Genomic DNA, 20,204 nt, shown 5'->3' on the forward strand with positions numbered 1-20,204 from the left:
CACCTATTGTCACTCATATACTGGGTTCCTAATTTTATCTAAAATTCCTGTTAATTTTAATGGTTTTATATTGCTGTTTTATTGTATTGTAAACTTCTCAGTATCACTTTGGATAGTAAGATGAGTGGCATATAAATGTAATAAATAAATAAATAATACTCATTAACTTATCATACCTATCTATAGATAAGCACAAAAAGCAATTAAACAAGCATTTTCAAGAGGAGAAAAGTATCTTGAGTCCAAAAGATAACCTCTTGGGATTAGAGGGCATGATTTTGTTCCTTGATTTGGCAGATATGCCATCTTAGCAAAGCGTTTCAGAATCCAATCCTTAAACCTAAATCATAGTTTGACGGTTGCCTGAACAAATATCATCTGTTACTGAGATGAATTAGAACTAGTTAAACACCAAGCCTTCCTTGGTAGGGAAACCAAGTTTCTTAAGCGTTTTGAAGCAAATATCATTTAAAGGTCTTACTTAACTCCAAGTGATCTTTTGCATATTGGGGAAGTAAGTAGGCTGAAAACAATTCAGCCTTTTATTTCCTATCAATTCTGGCACAAGGCGATGGTTTAAACCCCCCCCCACACACACCAATAGTGCCGAGGCTGAGGAAAATGAGAGCGGAGAATCGAGCTGCTCATTTTTCCGCAACCTGGCAGGGCAGACGAAATGAGGTGAGGCGGCCTCAGGTGACAGCCCTTTGGAGGTTTCGCTTCTCGGGCCAAGCCCAGGTGCGTCTGTAACAAAGCCCATGGTAAAGTGGTTGCCACCGCAGCGCCGGCTGCCTGGTAACCAGGTCCTGCCCCTTTAAGCTGCCGGAGGGTGGGACGGAGGCGAAGAAATCCTTTCCATCCCAACCTCTGGCCGGTTCCTCCGGTGCTCCTGTGGGTCGCTGGGTCCTGGAGCCATCACCCTTTCCTTTTCCTCCTTTCGCGTGCTCACTCCCCACCCCATGCGGGCGGCTGAGGGGAAGGAGTCTCTGGTGGCTGCAGCAGCAGCAGAAGTGGTGGCGGCAGCTGGAGTGCAAATCCAGGCAGGTGGCTCTGGCTCTCCCTTCCCCGAGCATGTCCCGTTGCTGCTGGCACCGCGGTGGGAGGAGCGAGTGAGCCACCGACTAACCCCGCATGTCCCATCGCTGACTCCAGCTCGGCAGGCGAAGGAGCGAACTCTTATTAGCAGCGGGGATGGTTAAATGTTACATCGGAAGATTGATGGGGTATTTTAGAATGCAATCAGCGCAGTAACAACTAAACAGGCAGGCATGCCAAGTGGCACAGGACAGGCAAGAATTTACCAGGGGCTTTTAAATTAGGGATGGAGCGAGATGGACCTCAATTCAGGACCGCGCGAGGGAGTCCTGTTTTTTCAAGCAAGAATTCTCAAAGAGTAGTTGCTGCTGCGAACGAAAAGCAGCTTTTAACCACAAGCGCGATGCCACGAATGTCACTATTTCCATCCGAGCCGCCACCGCAATCCTTGCACGCCGGTGAGAAAGAGGAAGCGGGAAGAAAAAATAAATAAATAACCACCCTCTCAAGCAGCCGGAGCTTGCAAAGGGTGACATTGCAATGAGGGTCGTACTCTTGACCCTCTAAAACTCTCAGGAAACTCATTCAGAGCCACGGGGGGGGGGACGGGACCCCGTCACAGGAGCAGCCCCACTGGTGGGAGAACGATGGGATAGCTGCGAAAAGGCACAAGGGGGGGATTGACAGCAAGGGTCCGTCCCGCCGCTCGTCTTAAAGCTCTCGCCTAGCCAAGCTCTGGGGTTGCAGCCGCTTCTCGCCATTCCCTCAACTCGGAGTATGGAGCATGCTCAAAACCCTGCCATGCGGGACTCCCCGCAAACCTCTCACATATTCCCCCCACCCCCACTCGCTCCGTCTTACCAGATTTCGGGGGGTATCTGTAGAGGGAATTGGACGGGACACCCACCTCTTCCACTGCGGCATTCTGCTGGCTGGTGAGCACTCCCATGCTTCAGGCGTGGTGGCAGAGAGTATCCGGGGTTGCGGAGGGGGGGCAGAGAAGAGGGGAGTGCGTCAGCTTCCCAGTTCGTGGCAGACCTTTTCTAGCCGGTGGAAGGGACTTCCCCGGACTTGCTTTGCTGAGCGGGGGCTTTAATAGAAAGGAAAGCAACTTCAGAGCTGGCATCGGGCCAGCAAAGGCTTCCCACTGATGACTATGCTTTGGAAACGCGGATCTCCAATGCCAGGTCCATGCCAGGAGGTTCGGGGCTTCCCTCCAGGCCACCTGCACAGACAGCAGCCGTGTCCACAGGCTCTGGGGGAAAGGCGGGCCATGGGAAAGGGGAGAAAGTGCGCTCCCTGCCTGCCTGCTCCAATCTCGCCCGCCCAGTTCCCAAACCCTCTCTTCGGAAAGAGTTCTCCAGCAGTCTCTGGCAAGGTGTCTTCCCCGCCCTGCTCAGGCCGAAAGCAAATAAAACAAATAAAATATAAAATGCTGGTTTACCTTTCTCTGCTGCTTCTCTCCCAGGCTGGAGCCGAGCCCTGTCCTAGTCTTCCTGCTGCCCTTGTGGCACGGGGAAAATGGACGGTACTTTGTCCTGTCTGTCTCCCTGTTGCTCAGAAAAACAACTCCGGGAAGGTCCTTTGGTGGTGGCAGGCATCCTAGAACCTGCCTGCTAGCAAAGGACCTTCCCGGAGTTGCTTTTCTGAGAAACGGGGAGACAGAAGGGACGAAACACCTTCTGGCCAGGACGGGTATACAGGGCTGGGGGCGGGGCAGGCTTACTTCCGGGTGCGGTCACAAAAATTGGGACTTTTTAAGAACGCCCCAGGACGCAGGACAAATTGTGCGAAATCGTGACTGTCCCGCAAAAATCGGGACGTCTGGTCACCTTAATCTTAGACTATATGAAGGGAAGTCATGTAAAAGAGCAGAAAATTTTCAGAGCTATTCCAGAAAAATAGGACAAGAAACAGTGGGTTTAAATTATAAACAGATTTCAGATGGAGGTTAGGAAAAATATTCTAACAATAAGAATGGCTCAACAGTGGATTAGATTTTCTCAGGAGATAGTAGATTCTCTTTCATTGGAGATGTTTAAATGGAGACTGGATGCTCATTTGTCAGAGTTATTATAGGAGTAGGTTCCTGTAATGGGTGGGAGGTTGGATTAGATTATCTCTCAGGCCCTTTCCATTCTATCTTATTATTATTATTTTGAAGCTCTATGAATACAGAAAAGAAATACCTGCGTCCCAACTCTGACTCTATACATACAAACATAATGCAGAACCACTACAATTGAGGAAGTCCTGGCACTGACCGGAAACTAAAAGTTGTAAGTATTATACAACTAGTAAGAAATGCTATACTGGACTATGCAATTACCAGCCCAAATTAGCCTTCCTTTTTCTTTGATGTACCCAGGATTGCAATGCAGGATGTAAGGGCAAAAGCTCAGCTATCAAACTAAAATAAAGAAATCATATAGTATTATCCACACAAATATCTCATAAGTTTTAATCAATAATTTGCTTTCCAAGAAATAAATGCGAGGGAGGGAGGGAGGGTGGGAAGAAGGATGGAAGGAAGGACAGAAGGAAGAAAGAAAGAAAGGAAGGAAGGAGGTCTCAAACTAACCATGTAAGGAAACTCAGAGGCATGCTTTGCAACATGCCCACCATATGCCCTTCTTGTGAACTGCTGGACTAATGCAGCAGTTTGCATATTTAAAACACTCACAAATCAAATATTAATATGATGGACCTGTCTACTATTTCTGACCAAGAGGCACAAAATCCATTCCCAGTTGAAGATTACCTTCATCCCAATATAACAAAATGTTCCCTGCATTGCTACCAATCTTATATAGGTAGCACTTCTAAATTAAAAATTCAGGAGCTGCACTCTGATGACTCTTGTCCTGAATAATAAACATTTCAGTGAAATGAATGCCAAGTCCATCCCCACCCCCTACCAGCAATGTGTCTCTTTACGCCTCAGTGCAGCTGCATTGTGTTGCCCAAGGAGTCAAAACAAATACCGGTACCTCTAAATATGTCTCTGCTCCAGCAAAGGCTTTTTGTTCTTTGTTTTCATCATGAAAATATGAGCCATGACCATAATTCTAATAAATAGCTATACTTTTGACAGCTATATGAATATATGTATGACCGTGGACATCACTATATTAATTGCTTTATGAAATTATAGCCAATCTGGTGGGGGGGGGGTTGTTTCTCTACTGAATTTGAAGTACTACCTGGGAGGTTTGTTTCACACCATTGTTAGATGGGGCTATATTTTCTATGCCAATGACCCCATCTCTCATCTATTAAATCTATTTAAAAACCTGTAATGGTCATATGTACAGCCATTTTGCCACAATTTCCTCCTAGTCTGGAAAAAGAAGGCAATCCTGTTAGCATAAATAGTGCTGCTCCAATAACATGCCTGTTAAATGCATCTGGCACAGCCATGCTGTTCATATGGTTCCTTTGCATGGCAGTGTAAGGGCAGTGATTAGCATGGTTTTTGGGGCAAAGTTTGAATGTCACCAACCATAGAAAAGGCCATCACCAATTTCCATGCTGAACAGCTATGAATGATGGTGGCTATAGTGGGATATCCTCATTTTTCCAAAACAATTATTGGCTTATCAACTGGATGCCCTCTAGATGTTAGCAAAGAATTAAAGTTGTTGACTCTCTCTTGGCTGCCACTGTTCACCCTTCCAGGTAGGCATTCAAAGATTTCATGAATGCCACTTTACAGGTATAATAACAGAAACTTGAAAGTCTGTAAGAGTACACATGTGTCCTCTTATATTAAAGAGAATCAGATTTATCCACTGATAAATTGACCCATTTGAAAAACAAAATTAAGGATGTGGCTCTAAAAACTGAGATCCTACTGTCCATTTGTAGCCAAAACAGCATTGCAGAAGAGGTACTGAAACCACATTGAAGGGGCAACAGATAGGCTAAAGAAGTGGTGGGATTCAGCCAGCTTGCACCTTTTCGGGAGAACCAGTTGTTAACTTTCTAAGCAGTTCAGAGAACCGGTTGTTGGAAGAAATCTCATTTTGTTTTTTCCCACTTTACAGGGCTAATCCTGTAAGGAAGGTAGAAAGGAAACATTCTGTTGTTGTTTCTAGCCTAATCTTTATTGCCCTGCTTACTAGAAACTGCCTCTCCTGTTAACTCTTATTACATTGTAACATCTAAGGCGAAGTGCCTAGTGACATGAGTGACATTGAGTTGGCCATTCCCACATGGTCATATGACCACCAAGTCACGCTTACCCAGTTGGTTATTAGGGCAGAGAACCGGTTGTTAAATTATTTGAATCCCACCCCTGGAAAGTATAATTGAACAACTCACCACCCCAGTCGGTGTCAGTTCCTGCCTCTTCTCCATGACCAAATAAGCCTTTCCCTTTTTTGCCAGGGAAAACGCAGTTTTATATACTGGAATGTTTGTATCAGCTTCAGGTTCCTTCAGAATTGGGCTGGTGAGAAGATGGAGCTAGTATTCTAATGACATGTCTTCAATAAATAACATTAAAGTTGTAGAAAACAGACTCTGTGAACGTCCCTACAGATTAGGCATTTGGAGAATCTCAAGGATTCTGCAAATCCATTGTTTTATGTACCTTTTAAAAATTTGCTTTATTGTCTGTTGTTTGATTTGAAGTGCTTGGTCCACTGACTGGTGCAGTATTTTCACTCCATTGCTCTTTGTTCCAGTTTTGGTCATTTTCTTATTTCACACATGCTTTGATTGATTGATTGATTGATTGATTGATTACCGTATTTTTTGGAGTATAAGACACACCTTCCCCCCCCCCCCCAAAGGGTGAAAATCGGGGTGCATCTTATGCACTAAATACAGCATTTTTGGCCTACCGAAACCCCACCCACTTTGCAAAAATTGATGTGCAGAGGGTTTGGGAGGCTTGCAAAGTGCTCCTGGGGGCTGGGGAGGGCAAAAATGAGCAAAAAAATGGTCTGGTTTTGCTCATTTTTGTCCCCCCATACCCCGGGGCACTCTACAAGCCTCTGAAAGCTTGTGCATGCCCCCCCTTTTTTTGCAAAAAAATATCCCCTTTTGGAAAAAAATAGGCTGTTTTTGCTCATTTTTGCTCCCCCCCCAGTCCCCAGGAGCACTCTACAAGCCTCCCAAAGCTCTGCATGCCTCCCCCTTTTTTTCAAAACAATGCCCCCTTTTTGTGAAAAACTGGCTGTTTTTTGCTCGCTTTGGGCCCCCCCCAGCCCCCAGGAGCACTCTACAAGCCCCCCAAAACTCTGCATGCTCCCTCTTTTTTTTTTTTTTTTGCAAACAACGAGGCATGCAGAGGGTTTGGGAGGCCTACAGAGTGCAAAAACCTTTTTTTTTCGTGATGTGTCTTATACTCTGGTGTGTCTTATAGTCTGAAAAATATGGTAATTAATACCAATTTTAGATCTATATTCTGCCTTTCTTTCTTTGCTTAGAGTCATTGCATTATACAGCAATTTCAATACAATTAAAATACAAATAATAGTCAAACATTAACATGAAATAAATTAAAATAAGATAAATGAACAGTTCAAATGTTGGTGGAAGAAATGTGCCTTTGCCAACTTCCTAAACATTAAGAAAGTGGAGATGTGGGGAAGGAGGAAATGCAAAGGAAAAAGGAAATATCTGTATCTCCTCCTTCCTGTTTAAAGCCAACCCTTGGGGTAAGCTACATATAAAGTGTGAAGTCCACAACTGAGGGAAAAGTGGAAGTGTGAAAAGCACCGTGGCATGGGCATGAGGATGAAGAAAATGAGGTCTATGAAGAACAGGAAGTGGTTGGAGACCTCTGCTAAATGCTGGGAGAAACCCAGAGACTGGCAACAGCAACTGAAGTCTCTGTGGCTGTGGCCGGATGAGAATGACTTTGGACTGGAGAGTCACTGGACCAAGAGCAGTATGACAGCTCATTGTATGGGAAGCACAAACGAACTGAGGATCTCAGAAGTTGCTGCAGCAGCATCTAGAAAAATGAGGTCCAGAATGCTGGCAAGCCTTTGATAGCCAGAAGAGGCAACACTTGGAATGTAAAGATAGGGACTACCAAGTAGACCAAAGATCCAACATGAGGCTTGAAGAAGCAACTCAGCATAGCAGCAGACCAGAAGTGGAGGCTGTGAAACCGCCCCCTCTACCCAGCAACAGAAAAGCGTAACACCTGCAAGCAATTAACAAGGGCCTTTGTGAGGGCTGGCGGAGGATGGAGATGCAGGGCATTTGAGCACCAGCTGAAAGAACACAGATAAACACAGATATGGCTGAAGTTAAGTCAGGCTGCAGCAATAAGTAGAAATGTAAATTAAGAATTCATAAGAGACATAAGAAGATGGAAAAAATAAGACATGAATTTACATAGAGAAGACAGAAAATCAAAATAGCAATAAAAGGGCAAAGGAAGAATATAAACTGTAGACAACTGAATGAAAGAGAAATAAAATATTCTATTACAAGTAGTCAACTCAACTGAAGACACACAAGTTTAGCGTGTTCTTAGGAAAAATGTTGAAGGAGTTTAAATATTTTATTTATTTGTAGCCCACCTTTATTATTTTTAGAAATAACTCAAGGCGACAAACATACCTAACACATCTTCCTCCTATTTTCTCCACAACCACCCTGTGAGTGAGTTGGGCTGAGAGCGTGTGATTGGCCCAAGGTCATTCACTGACTTTCATGACTAAGGTAGGACTAGAACTCACAGTCTACCCCTTTCTGGCCTGGTGACCTAACCACTAGATCAAGATCTGCACTCTGTATTGTACCCCGAAGGTAACTGGCAGACAAGGAGGAGGACTTTGATCATAGGAATTCTATAATCCCTGTACCTGGCACTAGCTTAGCCACCCACCCTATACTAATGGCAATTTTGGGACACTTTTCAAGCATAACAGTGCAGCGCAAGAGTCAAGATAGACTGGGTGATTGTTGCTATGTATAGTCAGAAAATGGGATAGCTAATATATTACTGTAATTATAGTAACAGACTCTGCCATAGCCACATTTCCAAATCAAGTGACATCTGGGATCAAGCATTTCTCTCATCTTATCTGTTTGCACCGGGCTTATTTCTTCTTTATTCCATTTACTGGTAAATCATTCCAACTCTCATTTTGTGGGAGGTTCCTATTTTCAACTTTTATAACTTTTGCTGCTATCCTGGCACAATTTGGAGATCTTAAAAGTTTCCGAGCTGAGGTTATGATACTATTAAGAAGGTGTTCAAGGGACATAGTAATAGGATGTAGTAATAAGAATTAGTTTAACTCTTGCTATCTTGCTTCTATTTCTTGCTTCCGCGCTGATGCTAGGCACATCCTTGGAGAATAGGTAAGGATGTCAGAACCAGGAGCTGTGCAGGGTTGAATCAAAATAGATAAGGAGGGCATGAACACCCAAGGCTACAAGGAATTATCTATAAATAAGGAAGACATGGACAAGGCATGGACAGGGCACAGACATTCTATGCCCTCTTCTATAGATAAGAAGGGCATGACCAAGACATTGACCAGGGTTGGGTAACAAACTTTTGTCTCTGATTGGCTACATGAATGTATAAGATGTTCGCCACACTCTTCCCAAGTGTGGCCCTTCCTTGCCTGTATGCTGTGGAGCTGTCCACTCAGCTATTTTCTTTGTCCAAAATAAAAGCTGTTACTTTTTCCAAGCCTTCGCTTAAGTCTCTTTTTGGCACTTGATAACTTGAGTATATTTTAAACCTTACATTTTAAAACTTAAGTTCACATCTTGGGTGGATTTTTGTCTCATTTGGTCTACAGACTGTGGCTGGAGATATCAGACCAATGTCTTATCTATGCAGCTTTAATCTTTGACTGTCTAAAAGGAAATCAAACATTATCCTGCAGTGAGCATCGCCTCATTCTTTTTGGAAATCAGTATAACTCTAATGAAACTTATTTGTATTGTTCTTGTGCGCAAAACTAGATTTACAGATAGCCAACAAAGTTCAATAACACCCATGCCTAAATCTGAACCGAGAAGCTCGGTCTGAACATTTTGGTTGGTGATTGAAAAAAAACTGTTTAAATTAATTTCCTATAAAAGTGTAGATATTTCTTCACAGCTCTTGGTATTGTTAGACTGAGCTTTTGTGTAATTGTTTTTATATGAACAATTCCTGAAGGTTTCCCTTTTTCATGAGGTTCATAGGCCATTCATATTGCTTCTGTTATCAGGTCTGATCTGATTTGTGGGTTCAGTAACTAGATGGTTCTTTTTACTGTCATCATATTCATACATTTTAGTATTATATTGGCCTTGTTCTTCTCTAAGAATCTATTAGGATTGGGACAGGCAAATAAATAAATACAAGAGAGGTTGTCACTAAAGATTTCTGGTTTTCCTGTGAAAGATCTCAGTGCCTTCCTAGAGTTCAAGGATATCAGAATTATTATCTGTCTTCATACCAAATTTCTGTTTTAGAAAAATAAGGAGTTTTATTAAGATTAGCCAAGATTTTATTTCAGTTATTGAAAACAGATTTTGCCAGTGTGGAAAATGACATCATAATATGTTTTGTTAATATGTTTATTTCTCAGATTTTGTGACTTCTTTCAGCAATTTAAGCTTTACATGACAGCTCCTGCCCGAGCTTGCGACATAGAGGTGACACTAAGAAACTTGTAAAATTTCAGATGAATATTGGGTGGGCGTGTGAGAGGAATTTGCTTTCCTTTCTTCCAAGCTGTACATGTTTTTGTTTTGGGTTATTTTATTTTTTGATCATCTTACTATAGTTGTGAAAATGATATTGTTACAGATATATCTTTTGGCATGCCTCTGTATTTCAAAGGGATAGATGGAGATTGACATGGAATTAAAAACAGATGAAGCCTTCTCTTTCAATGCTCTCCTTTGTTTACATGTCACATAAAGTGACATGAGGTGGCACCAGTGGTGGTATTCAGCAGGTTCTGACCAGTTCTGGAGAACCGGTAGTGGAGATTTTGAGTAGTTTGGACAACCAGTAAATACTACCCCTGACTGGCCCTGCCCCCAGAGGTGGGTTGCTCCCAGTTAATCCCAGATCGGGTGAACCAGTAGTAGATATGGTGGGAGGCTCCGCCCACCTGCCCGGAAGCTTCTGCATATGCGCACCCGAACCGGTAGTAAACAAATTGGCAACCCACCACTGGGAAGCCCCTACAGAGGCTTCCATGAGGAAGGCAAAGCACAAAAGGAGCATTGTGCTCAGAGGTGGTATTCAGCAGGTTCTGACCAGTTCTGCAGAACCGGTAGCGGAAATTTTGAGTAGTTTGGACAACCAGTAAATACCACCCCTGACTGGCCCTGCCCCCATCTATTATCTGCCTCCCGAGTCCCAGCTGATCAGGAGGGAATGGGGATTTTACAGTATCCTTCTCCTGGAGTGGGGTGGGAATGGAGATTTTACAGTATCCTTCCCCTGCCATGCCCACCAAGCCACGCCCACCAAGCCTGCCCACTAAGCCAAGCCAAGCCCACAGAACCAGTAGTAAAAAAATTTGAAATTCAAAATTTTGAATTTTGAAAAAAAAAATTGTCCTAGGTGGCACAGCACAAAAGGAATGAAAGATATGAGGAAAAATAGAGGAAGAAACAAACTTAAATAGGTAGATTTTTGAAGTGAACAATCACTTGGTAGCATACATAACTGCATCAGGAGTGGGATTCTATTGGTTCAGACTAATTCAGGTGAACCTGTAGTTCTGACTATCACTGGGAGAAAACCGATTCGCCCTTCCCGGCCCTGTGCTATACTCGTATATCCCTTTTCTGAAGCCCAGCTGATAGGCGCGACAAAGAGGATTGCTGCACCTCAACTGTTTTCCTCCCCAGCAGTAATGCGCAAGGTGATTTCTCTGTAAACTGCACATTCGCGCACAGTGAAGTGAACCAGTTGTTAAACTGGTTGGACCCCACCCCTCAACTGCATGTTTTTAATACACAAGGGAGATAAATCTTTTAAACGTCACTGAAGTGTAGAAGAATTCTTCAGCCATTCTTTAACTTCTCTCCCCCAGACCAGTCATTGGAGACCCACAACAATCACAACATTACCTACTTCCTTTTTTGTCCATAATTCCAAATCTTGGTCCTTTCCAAAGATGACATATTTGAGGGGAGAAAGATGAGTTTTTGAAGGCACATTGGGTGACTATATAGGTGTCTCAACAATTCATGTGGAAGGAAGGAAGGAAGGAAGGAAGGAAGGAAGGAAGGAAGGAAGGAAGGAAGGAAGGAAGGAAGGAAGGAAGGAAGGAAAGATATATTTACATAACTCAGCAGTTTTTGCAATTGTTTAGGGAAGGGGGCAGTGATGGAATCCTCCCAGTTTAACCACCGGTTTGGTGATTGCATGATTTGCACATGCCTAGTTTGAAGAAATCTTCACTTATGGGTTTCTTTGGAGGAGTAACACAGCTCATTCGAACAGCAATCTGCTCTGCCACGTGAATCAGCTGAGAAGATAAAGGTAGGAAAATAGCGGGAGCGGGCAGGTGGGACTATCTGATCGCCTGGCCGAACCAGTTTGCTCCCAGCTGATCATCAGAACTACCTGTTTGCCCGAAGTGGTCCAAACCTGTAGAATCCCATCCCTGGAAGGGGGAGAATTACTCTCACGGCATCTGCCACTAGGGTTATGAATTAAATGAACTGGAAGAAGAAAGTATTTACTCCAAATTTCTTCCTCTTATTTTGACAGGTTTCATGGTACTCTAAGCTTCCTATCATTACTACTTTCTTTTTTTGACAGCTCTGTCTACCACTCCTGAGTGCAGGGATACATCATCTGGGTCCATAAGAAATGGTAAATTGAAACAGTGACAAGTTGAAACCCTCAGGCAATTGAAAGAAAAGGAACAGGTATCTGTCAATGATGTTCAAAAGACATCAATTCTACCACTGGCACAAATTGCCAAATCCATGATATTTTTGATAACTAGCAATAGGGGTTGTCTCACCTGTGCCCTTTACCTGAGGAATCAGCTAAAACAACTACTTCTGCTTTTGCCTGAAAAGAGGAACCATCCATATACTGTACTTGCCTGAAATCTTTTCTCATCTCTAGCTTAGCCAAAAAGGAGAAACAGAGTTTTCCTTGTACTAAAATACACAACTTTTCTCAGACATATTTGGAGTTTTCCTGCAGAAATATAATTCAAAGTTCCTAGTTTTATTCAAATAAAACTACTCATGGTATTCAAGATTAAATGCATGCTGGAAATATTTATCACATTGTTTTCATTTTGCACATAATTTTCCATTCCCTTGGAAACATTTTTGTTCTTGTGATATTTTCAGTACTCAAAAATATAGATGGATCTCTAATTATGACACAGGTTTTCAGTTATCGGATGAAGTAGTGAAAGAGCTTTATTTTTAACTGAAAATATTGTATTAATTTTGGAGCGAACAAAGAAATGTTGTCCAATTCGGTTATCAAGCAGCACACAGTTGGCATGTTCAATGAAGTAAGAAATGCGTAGAAATCAGTAAGTCATGCTAGCTTGGGGTGGATATAGAATTTTGGATATGGCAAAGGAATTCCACAGCCTCATGTGTACAGAGTTTAATTAAGTTGCTATCATTGTATAATTTTACAACTGGACTAAATTGCCACTTGCAAGATAAGTTATCAACTGGTTTGGTCTTCTCTCTTGATTATTTATGTCTGCTTTCTCTCCCATTCCTTTCTCAGCTTTATCATCATCTCCTACAAGAGCAACCTTTTTTCTCCTCCCCAGTAAGTTCTTGAGAATTATTTTACATCAAGCATGACTAATCCTTCATTCTGGAGGTAGCAATTTTGGGAGGGACAAGAACCATGGGCAATGATAGCAATAGCAATAGCAGTAGACTTATATACCGCTTCATAGGCCTTTCAGGCCTCTCTAAGCGGTTTACAGAGAGTTAGCATATTGCCCCCAACAATCTGGGTCCTCATTTTACCCACCTCGGAAGGATGGAAGGCTGAGTCAACCCTGAGCCGGTGAGATTTGAACCGCTGACCTGCTGATCTAGCAGTAGCCTGCAGTGCTGCATTTAACCACTGCGCCACCTTGGCTCTTAAAGATGTAAAGTGGATAGGATACTATCAAGGTGCAGAGCTGGAAATTTTAAGTGAGGGTGGGGAAAATGTTTGGGTTTTGTGCTTACATATTTCCCACAAAACAAATGTTTCCATAAAAGTGTAAAAAAAGAAATAAAGACAATAAGTCATTGAAAATGAAACATTTGGAGATCTTTGTGGGAGGGAGACATATAAAGAGGAAGGACCATTATTCAACACCTGTCAACCCTTCAAATTAGGCCAGGTCAGGAAGCAGATATCACAAAAAAAAGTGGAAATCTACTTTATTAATTTAGGGCAAAATAACAGATTCTTGAAATCCTGCAAGTGTTTTGCCTTCCCTCCCTCTTATACTAAAGAGAATCAAGTTGGGGCAATCTTGAGTTTCTTTATCTCTCTGTCTTGTTTTTCCAGACAAAACTCATGTTGTCTTAATGGTTGCCATGTATTTTCTCCAAGATCAATTCTGTGCTCCTCTATTAATCCACAACATAGCAATAGCAATAGCAATAGCAGTGGACTTATATACCGCTTCATAGGCCTTTCAGGCCTCTCTAAGCGGTTTACAGAGAGTCAGCATATTGCCCCCAACAATCTGGGTCCTCATTTTACCCACCTCGGAAGGATGGAAGGCTGAGCCGGTGAGATTTGAACCGCTGACCTGCTGATCTAGCAGTAGCCTGCAGTGCTGCATTTAACCACTGCGCCACCTTGGCTCTTAGCATATGTAACATATGTAATAAACTAATAAATAGAAGTTCTTATATAAAGTAAGACCATACTACTAGCTCATGGTGCTTACTTTTACCAGAAGATGTTTATATAATCTCTCTTTGGTACTCAACTCAGCACATTTTGTTCATTTATGCAACCTGTCCAGAGAACATTGGTTGGTTTTAAAATTTGCTCTGCTATTTTAAGGGCAAAGTTAAATGGAAATTATTTTCAAAAAATAATGTAAGGTTCTTGTGATACAAGAAAAGGAAGAGAAGCCTAAGAACTCCATAAGAGTTCTTGGTTCTAAACTCTAGATTTATAGCAATAACAAGCTCAGTGGTTTTACCTTTTTTCTCCTCGTTGTCCTGATATGACAGCAAGCAAAGGTGCACAACTTACCTCCCAATAAGTAGAAGCTCTCTAAATACTCCCATTCGTCTCATAGCCATGAGGATTCCCCTGACAGTCATCCCTTCGCAGAAACAAACCACAACTCTGGCCTTTGGCAACCTCTCCCGGAGCTTCTGTAACAGCTTCTCAAAGCTTTTTTCTCCTGCATTGCTGTAGATCTTGTCTGAATGTGCAATACAAAGGCCTTCCTGTGCAGCCAGTTCCTTGAAAGCTTCCATGCCACTCTCTCCATAGTTTCCTAAACAAAAGGGAAAAAATAAAGGAGAATATTTGTAGCTCAGGGTTGACCTGAAGGGTCCTTGGTGCGCTCTGAGCTTGTTTGTTTTCTTGGAGACATTTCGTTAGCCAAACTAAGTAACATTATCAGTGCTAGTAAGGAGTGTAGTTTGCTGTCAGTTTATGTTCTAGTGACTTGCCTGTCAGTGAAGGTGGAGATGGTCTTAAAGATTCTTTGATTGGCTGGTTTGCTATTGGCTACTTTGGCTGCTTCTTGATTGGGATATTGTTTGCTTGATTGTTGGTCTGATGTTAACCTTTGAGTTAATATAAGCTGATTTGGGTGTTGATTATTGATGGAGAGGTGCTGCAGTCTTTTTGTTCTCTTTTGGGCTGGTTGGTTGTCTCTTGCATAGTCTACAGATGTTGTTAATGTCTATGTGTCTATTGATGGCTGATTTGTCAGAATGCCCCGGCATCTAGAAATCTCCTGGTGTTTTTGGACTTGGTTTGGTACAGAACGTTCACATTTTTCCCAATTGAAACTACATGTTGTGAAATTAAAGAATTTTCATCATGTCTTCGGACTGCTAGTTGGTGTTCGTGGATGTGTTTGGCCAGTCATCTTACCTGTTTGTCCTATATATAGTGGCTGTTTCTAGAAGATTGGCAATTTCTTGAAGCCTGGCACTCTGACAATTCAGCCATCAATAGACATAGAGAAATTAACAACATCTATAGACTATGCAAAAGAGACTATCACCCAGCCCTGAAAGGAACAAAAAGCACTTCTCCACCAGCAAGCAGCACCCAGATCTGCAAAGATTACCAGTAACTCCAAAGTTAACATCAGACCAACAATCAAATAAACAATCCCCCAATCAAGAAACTGCCAAAGAGCCATAAGTAAACAGCACAGCCGCAGAATCTCTAATATCGCTCCCACCAACACTGACAGGCAAGGCACTTGTATATAAACTGAAAACAAACTGTACAGCTTACTAGCATTGATGATGTTACCTAGCTTGGGTTATGAAATGTCTGTAAGAAAACAAGTACTTTCAGAGGGCACCAAGGACCCCTCAAAAGAGGGAAAGTTTGTCACTATTATTTCCAATGCACCAGAGAGGCTTCAAAATGACCAATGTTATGTTTGCTCCACCCACTTAGCTGATTAAAACAAATCTCACCAAATAATTCATTCCTCTATAGCTTTTTTGAAACCTAGGGGAGCAGCACTTTATAATCTATATCTCCGTGATGGCGAACCTATGGCAGGTGTGCCTGAAGTGGCACATGGAGCCATGTCACCTGGCATGCACAACATCATCCGTTCTTCTTCCTAGTTTCTGGTGTGCATGTGTGCATGATGATCAGCTGTTTTTTTTGCACGTGCGGCAATGCCGAAGACCGGAAGAGCTGGTCTTTTGGTTTCTGTTGTGCACATGCACACCGGCCAGCTGATCATCATGTGTGCATGTGCGCCAGTAACCAGAAGACAACCTGGCTCATGCACATGCGCATGCCAGAAACCAGATGTTTATTTCCCGGCATGTGCATGCCCACTTGGCAGCTTCCCTTCTGGGGTGCATCCCCACCTGTACACTGCTATATCTTCTTGGCTGGACTATCAGTTTCCATCTTACATCTCAGATAGTTCACAGTAGCTGCATTGCTGAAATTATTTCACTGCTACCATAACAGCAATGGTTGCAAAGCAAAGAAGGCAAACATGAGGAAAAGGTCCCCCCCGCCAAGTTAGCATTACTTTATTTTTACTTAGTCTGAGACTGTCATTTCCAGCATAGTTGAAAAGAGAAGTTAGCATTTCGTTGTTAGCAGAAGCCCCTGAAAGCAAATATTTGGGGAAAGGGGACATGAAGGTTAACCAAAAGCAAGGTTTTCACTTATGCTCAGGTCTTGTTAATTCTGTGGAGCCAGAAATCAATGGCGCTGCCAGCTATTAGGGCACTAGGAATGCACAGTGGAGTGTGAACAAAGGCTGCCAATATTCCAAGAGGCCCCATTCGTCTCTTTCTTTGTAATTGCTGTTGCAACAGAGCATTATTCAAGGTATTGTTCCACCTGGTTTAAAACTTGCAAGTTGCTCAGCTGTGCTTTTTAGCTTTGTTTGGCAATCCTTCAGCCACCTTCAGAAGTCTTTGTTTTGGGAAATTGCCTCTCCCTGGTTTCTTTTGGTGTGAAATTAATAAGAGCAAAAGCAATTTTTATGCTTTCTGTGGGGCTTTATAGAATGAGTGGTGTGGCTTTGAGTCATACATTAAATGCAAAAACAACAGTATAGTGATTTTCTTCCTCTTTTTTCTCCCAAGCATGGACTCCCTATATATTTGTAGGTAACTTAAAAACACGCAAGAGAAGAAAGTGACATGACTTTGGAAAGTATCCTCCTCTGAAATACACAGAACCTTTGCAATTTATCAGAAGAGTTTTTGCATTCCTAGCTGTAGTAACATGGTTCCTCATGTTTCTGTACATGCTCACAGGTTATGGGAAGTACTTATTTTCCTTCTCCCCACTACCTATCTATCCATGTTCATTTAAGCATTGTGCCTGCAGGTAACAAATAAACTGAGGCAAAGCAGCTAGCTCCAATTTTCACTTTCCAATATTCAAAACTGAAGATCCGAACTGGGTCACAAGAGTTTGAGTTTTGAGTTTGAGTTTTATTTCATTTGTATGCCGTCCTTTTTCCTAAGGGGACTCAGGGCGGCTCACAGCTCAAAAAGGGAAGGGGGGATACAGACAGTTTAGTAACAACACAAAACAATACATAATTAAAAGCACAACAGTCATACCATTCGAGATAGGGGCAGCGAATCTTTAGCCCCAGTTCCATCTGAACTTCTTTGCCTTTTAACTCTTTATTAACTTTTAGAAGGCAAAAAATTCCTTATGGAAAAGAGGCCCCGAGTTCTCTCGCCTCCTGCTTTGGTTAACACTAAGCAGACACCAAGCCACTGTGAGCTGGAATCTGGTAGCAACTATCTTGGCTTTAATTATTAAAAAAAATATATTTAAATTTCTTTCTTTTTCCTGAGGAGACTGGTGAGGCTCCGCCTCCCTTGCCTCTAGTGACTGCACGTCCCTGGTCTTTGGTTATTTGGGTTTTCTCCTGTGTAAATTTGGAAGTGTCTTGGCGACGTTTCGACGAAGTCTCATTCGTCATCTTCAGGCTAGTTTGCTCAGCTTTGTGCTTCTAGAAGCAATGTGAGATTGCAGCTGTTTCTTCCTTTTAACTGCCAGTGGGGGTGTGAGCTGATTGGGTGTGAGCTTAGCTGTGTTCTGATTGGGTGGAGGTGTGTTCTGATTGGTTGGGGGGTTTGTGCTCGGCTTAGTCTGGGTTGCCGGGGGATTTGAGCTGGTGAGCTGCGTACCACGCATCCACACATCCACACATCCACGCATCCACACATCCACACATCCACGCAGAAAGCAGACTCAAACCCAAACTGATGATGAGGCACGACCAAGTACCAGAAGCCAAAACGCAGCTGCATCATTAGCCACTTTAAATCCTTTCATTCCATGCAGACTGACATCCACCATGAAGACCTGGCACAGCCACAAACATGAAGCCGGTGGTTTGGCCTCGTGTTTGTGGCCGTGCCAGGTCTTCATGGTTGGTGTCAGTCTGCTTCATGTATGGAATGAAAGGGTTTAAAGTGGTTAATGATGCAGCTGCGGTTTGGCTTCTGGTACTTGGTCGTGCCTCATCATCAGTGTGGGTTTGAGTCTGCTTTCTGCGTGGATGTGTGGATGTGTGGATGCGTGGATGTGTGGATGTGTGGTAAGCAGCTCACCAGCTTAAATCCCCTGGCAACCCAGACTAAGCCGAGCACAAACCCCGCAACCAATCAGAACACACTTCCACCCAATCAGACACAGCCAAGCTCACACCCAATCAGCTCACAACCCCACTGGCAGTTAAAAGGAAGAAACAGCCGCAATCTCACATTGCTCCTAGAAGCACAAAGCTGAGCAAACCAGCCTGAAGATGATTAATGAGACTTCATCGAAACGTCGGCAAGACAGTTCCAAATTTACGCGGGAGAAAACCCGAATAACCAAAGACCTATCTCTACACACACACACACACACACACACACACACACACACAAAATTACCCCACCCAGTTCCACCCACAACTCCACCCAGATGACACCCAACCACCAGCACCAATCACCATGACCCACAGCCACCCTCAGCAACACACACCCTCAGTGTCATCATAGCCTCCTTCCTGGTCAGCTGCATCTGAGCAAAAGTTACATCAGAGTAGGCAGTTGCACCCGAGTAGAAGAGTTACGTCAGAGTAGGCTCTGAAGTGCAGTTATTCTCCAGGAGGCGCTCCTTCAGAGTAGTGAGGGAAGCCATGCATGCAGCTATAGGCTCTGCCAACATCAGAGAGTCAACATCAACGCGGCAGCATTGGTGGCGTATAAGCATGGCCGAGTGGGTGTGGCAATGGACGGGCTCCCCCCTGAATGGCAGCCCGAGGGCTGACAACTGCACTCTCTGGGAGGTTTAAAATGTTAGCATATTGCTCCCACATTCTCATTTTTCTGACCTTAGAAGGATGGAAGCCTGAGTCAATCTTGAGCCCCATCAGGATCGAACTCCAGGCTGTGGGCAGAGTTTGCCTGCAATACTTCATTGTAACCACTGCACCACCAGGGCTCCTACATCCTGAATTTCATGGGGTTTTTTTAGAAAGATTTTATTTTTCTCTTTCAAATTCACTCACAAATATATACTCTTATAATTACTTTTAACATTTATCTATTCATCATTAATCTTTATCATTATTTTCTTACAAATATATAGAATACAGTTTGGATCACTTTCTTGCCACCCCAAACCTTCATCTTATTTTGTAACAACCTTTCTCCTTCTCTCTTCTCAACCTCCCTTCTCTGCCTTCTTCTTTCCTCCTCTCCTTCCTCCCTTTTTCTTCCCCTCTCTTTCCTCCCTTCCTCCTCTCTTCCCTCTTTCTTACCCTCTCACCTACTCTTACTGAATTTCATGTTTAAGACCCTATTTCTAGAAATCATTCCACTGAATTCTAAGGAAACTCAGGAAGAAAATGATTTTATTTCCAAATGATTTCAAAATAATCAGAATAATACAGAATAGTTCACCACCCTTATCACACTGTGATAGCAAGATCTTTTTAAAAGCCTTCAACTCTCCACATATGTATATTATAATCTGAATGCTAATCTCTTACACACTGCCAGAAGGAGGCATACTCCAGTTTCCTTTTTTTAAATCTTGTCCCCTTGTTGGATTTAGGAAGTGCATCAGTGCTGTAGTTGCCCCATTCTTTGGAATAACCTCCCCTCCATCCAATGTATGACAGATTCCCCAACTCTTCTCTCCTTTAGAAAGCTGTTAAGACCTCATGTTTCCCCAGTTCTTTAAGGACCAGTTGAGTGACAGTTCTCTTTTGATTGTCTTGCTATCTGCTTGGCCGCCATTTTCTTTTTGCATTTATATGTTGCGTTTGTCTATTATTATATAATTTTTAACAGTGTCATTTAGTCATGTGATTGTGATTTGTGATCTTCCTAGGTGCCTTGTGACAAGCAAAGTCAATTGGAGATTCACTTTACACCTATGTGATTCCCTCAATGACCTTCTGATTCCCTTAACAACCATGGTGATTCACTTAATGACTGCCATTATAAGGTTATAAAATTAGGCCTGGTCACATGATGACTTGCTTGAC

At 42.9% G+C, this 20,204-nt stretch overlaps 1 protein-coding gene across 2 annotated transcripts in view; it reads right to left on the minus strand.

Moving 5' to 3' along the window:
* Positions 1–20,204, minus strand: part of GRM1 (glutamate metabotropic receptor 1) — a 268,242-nt gene that overhangs the window by 185,570 nt on the left and 62,468 nt on the right. For both annotated transcript variants that reach the window (XM_087718322.1, XM_087718323.1), the window contains exon 3: positions 14,225–14,474. In XM_087718322.1, the coding sequence (XP_087574448.1) occupies positions 14,225–14,474 (250 nt within the window). The remainder of the gene's footprint in view (positions 1–14,224; positions 14,475–20,204) is intronic.

The sequence above is a fragment of the Thamnophis sirtalis genome, unplaced genomic scaffold (genome assembly GCF_051295495.1).
Source record: "Thamnophis sirtalis isolate CommonGarterSnake01/CBP01778 unplaced genomic scaffold, rThaSir2_p1.2 scaffold_6, whole genome shotgun sequence".
NCBI classification, from domain to species: Eukaryota; Metazoa; Chordata; class Lepidosauria; order Squamata; family Natricidae; genus Thamnophis; species Thamnophis sirtalis.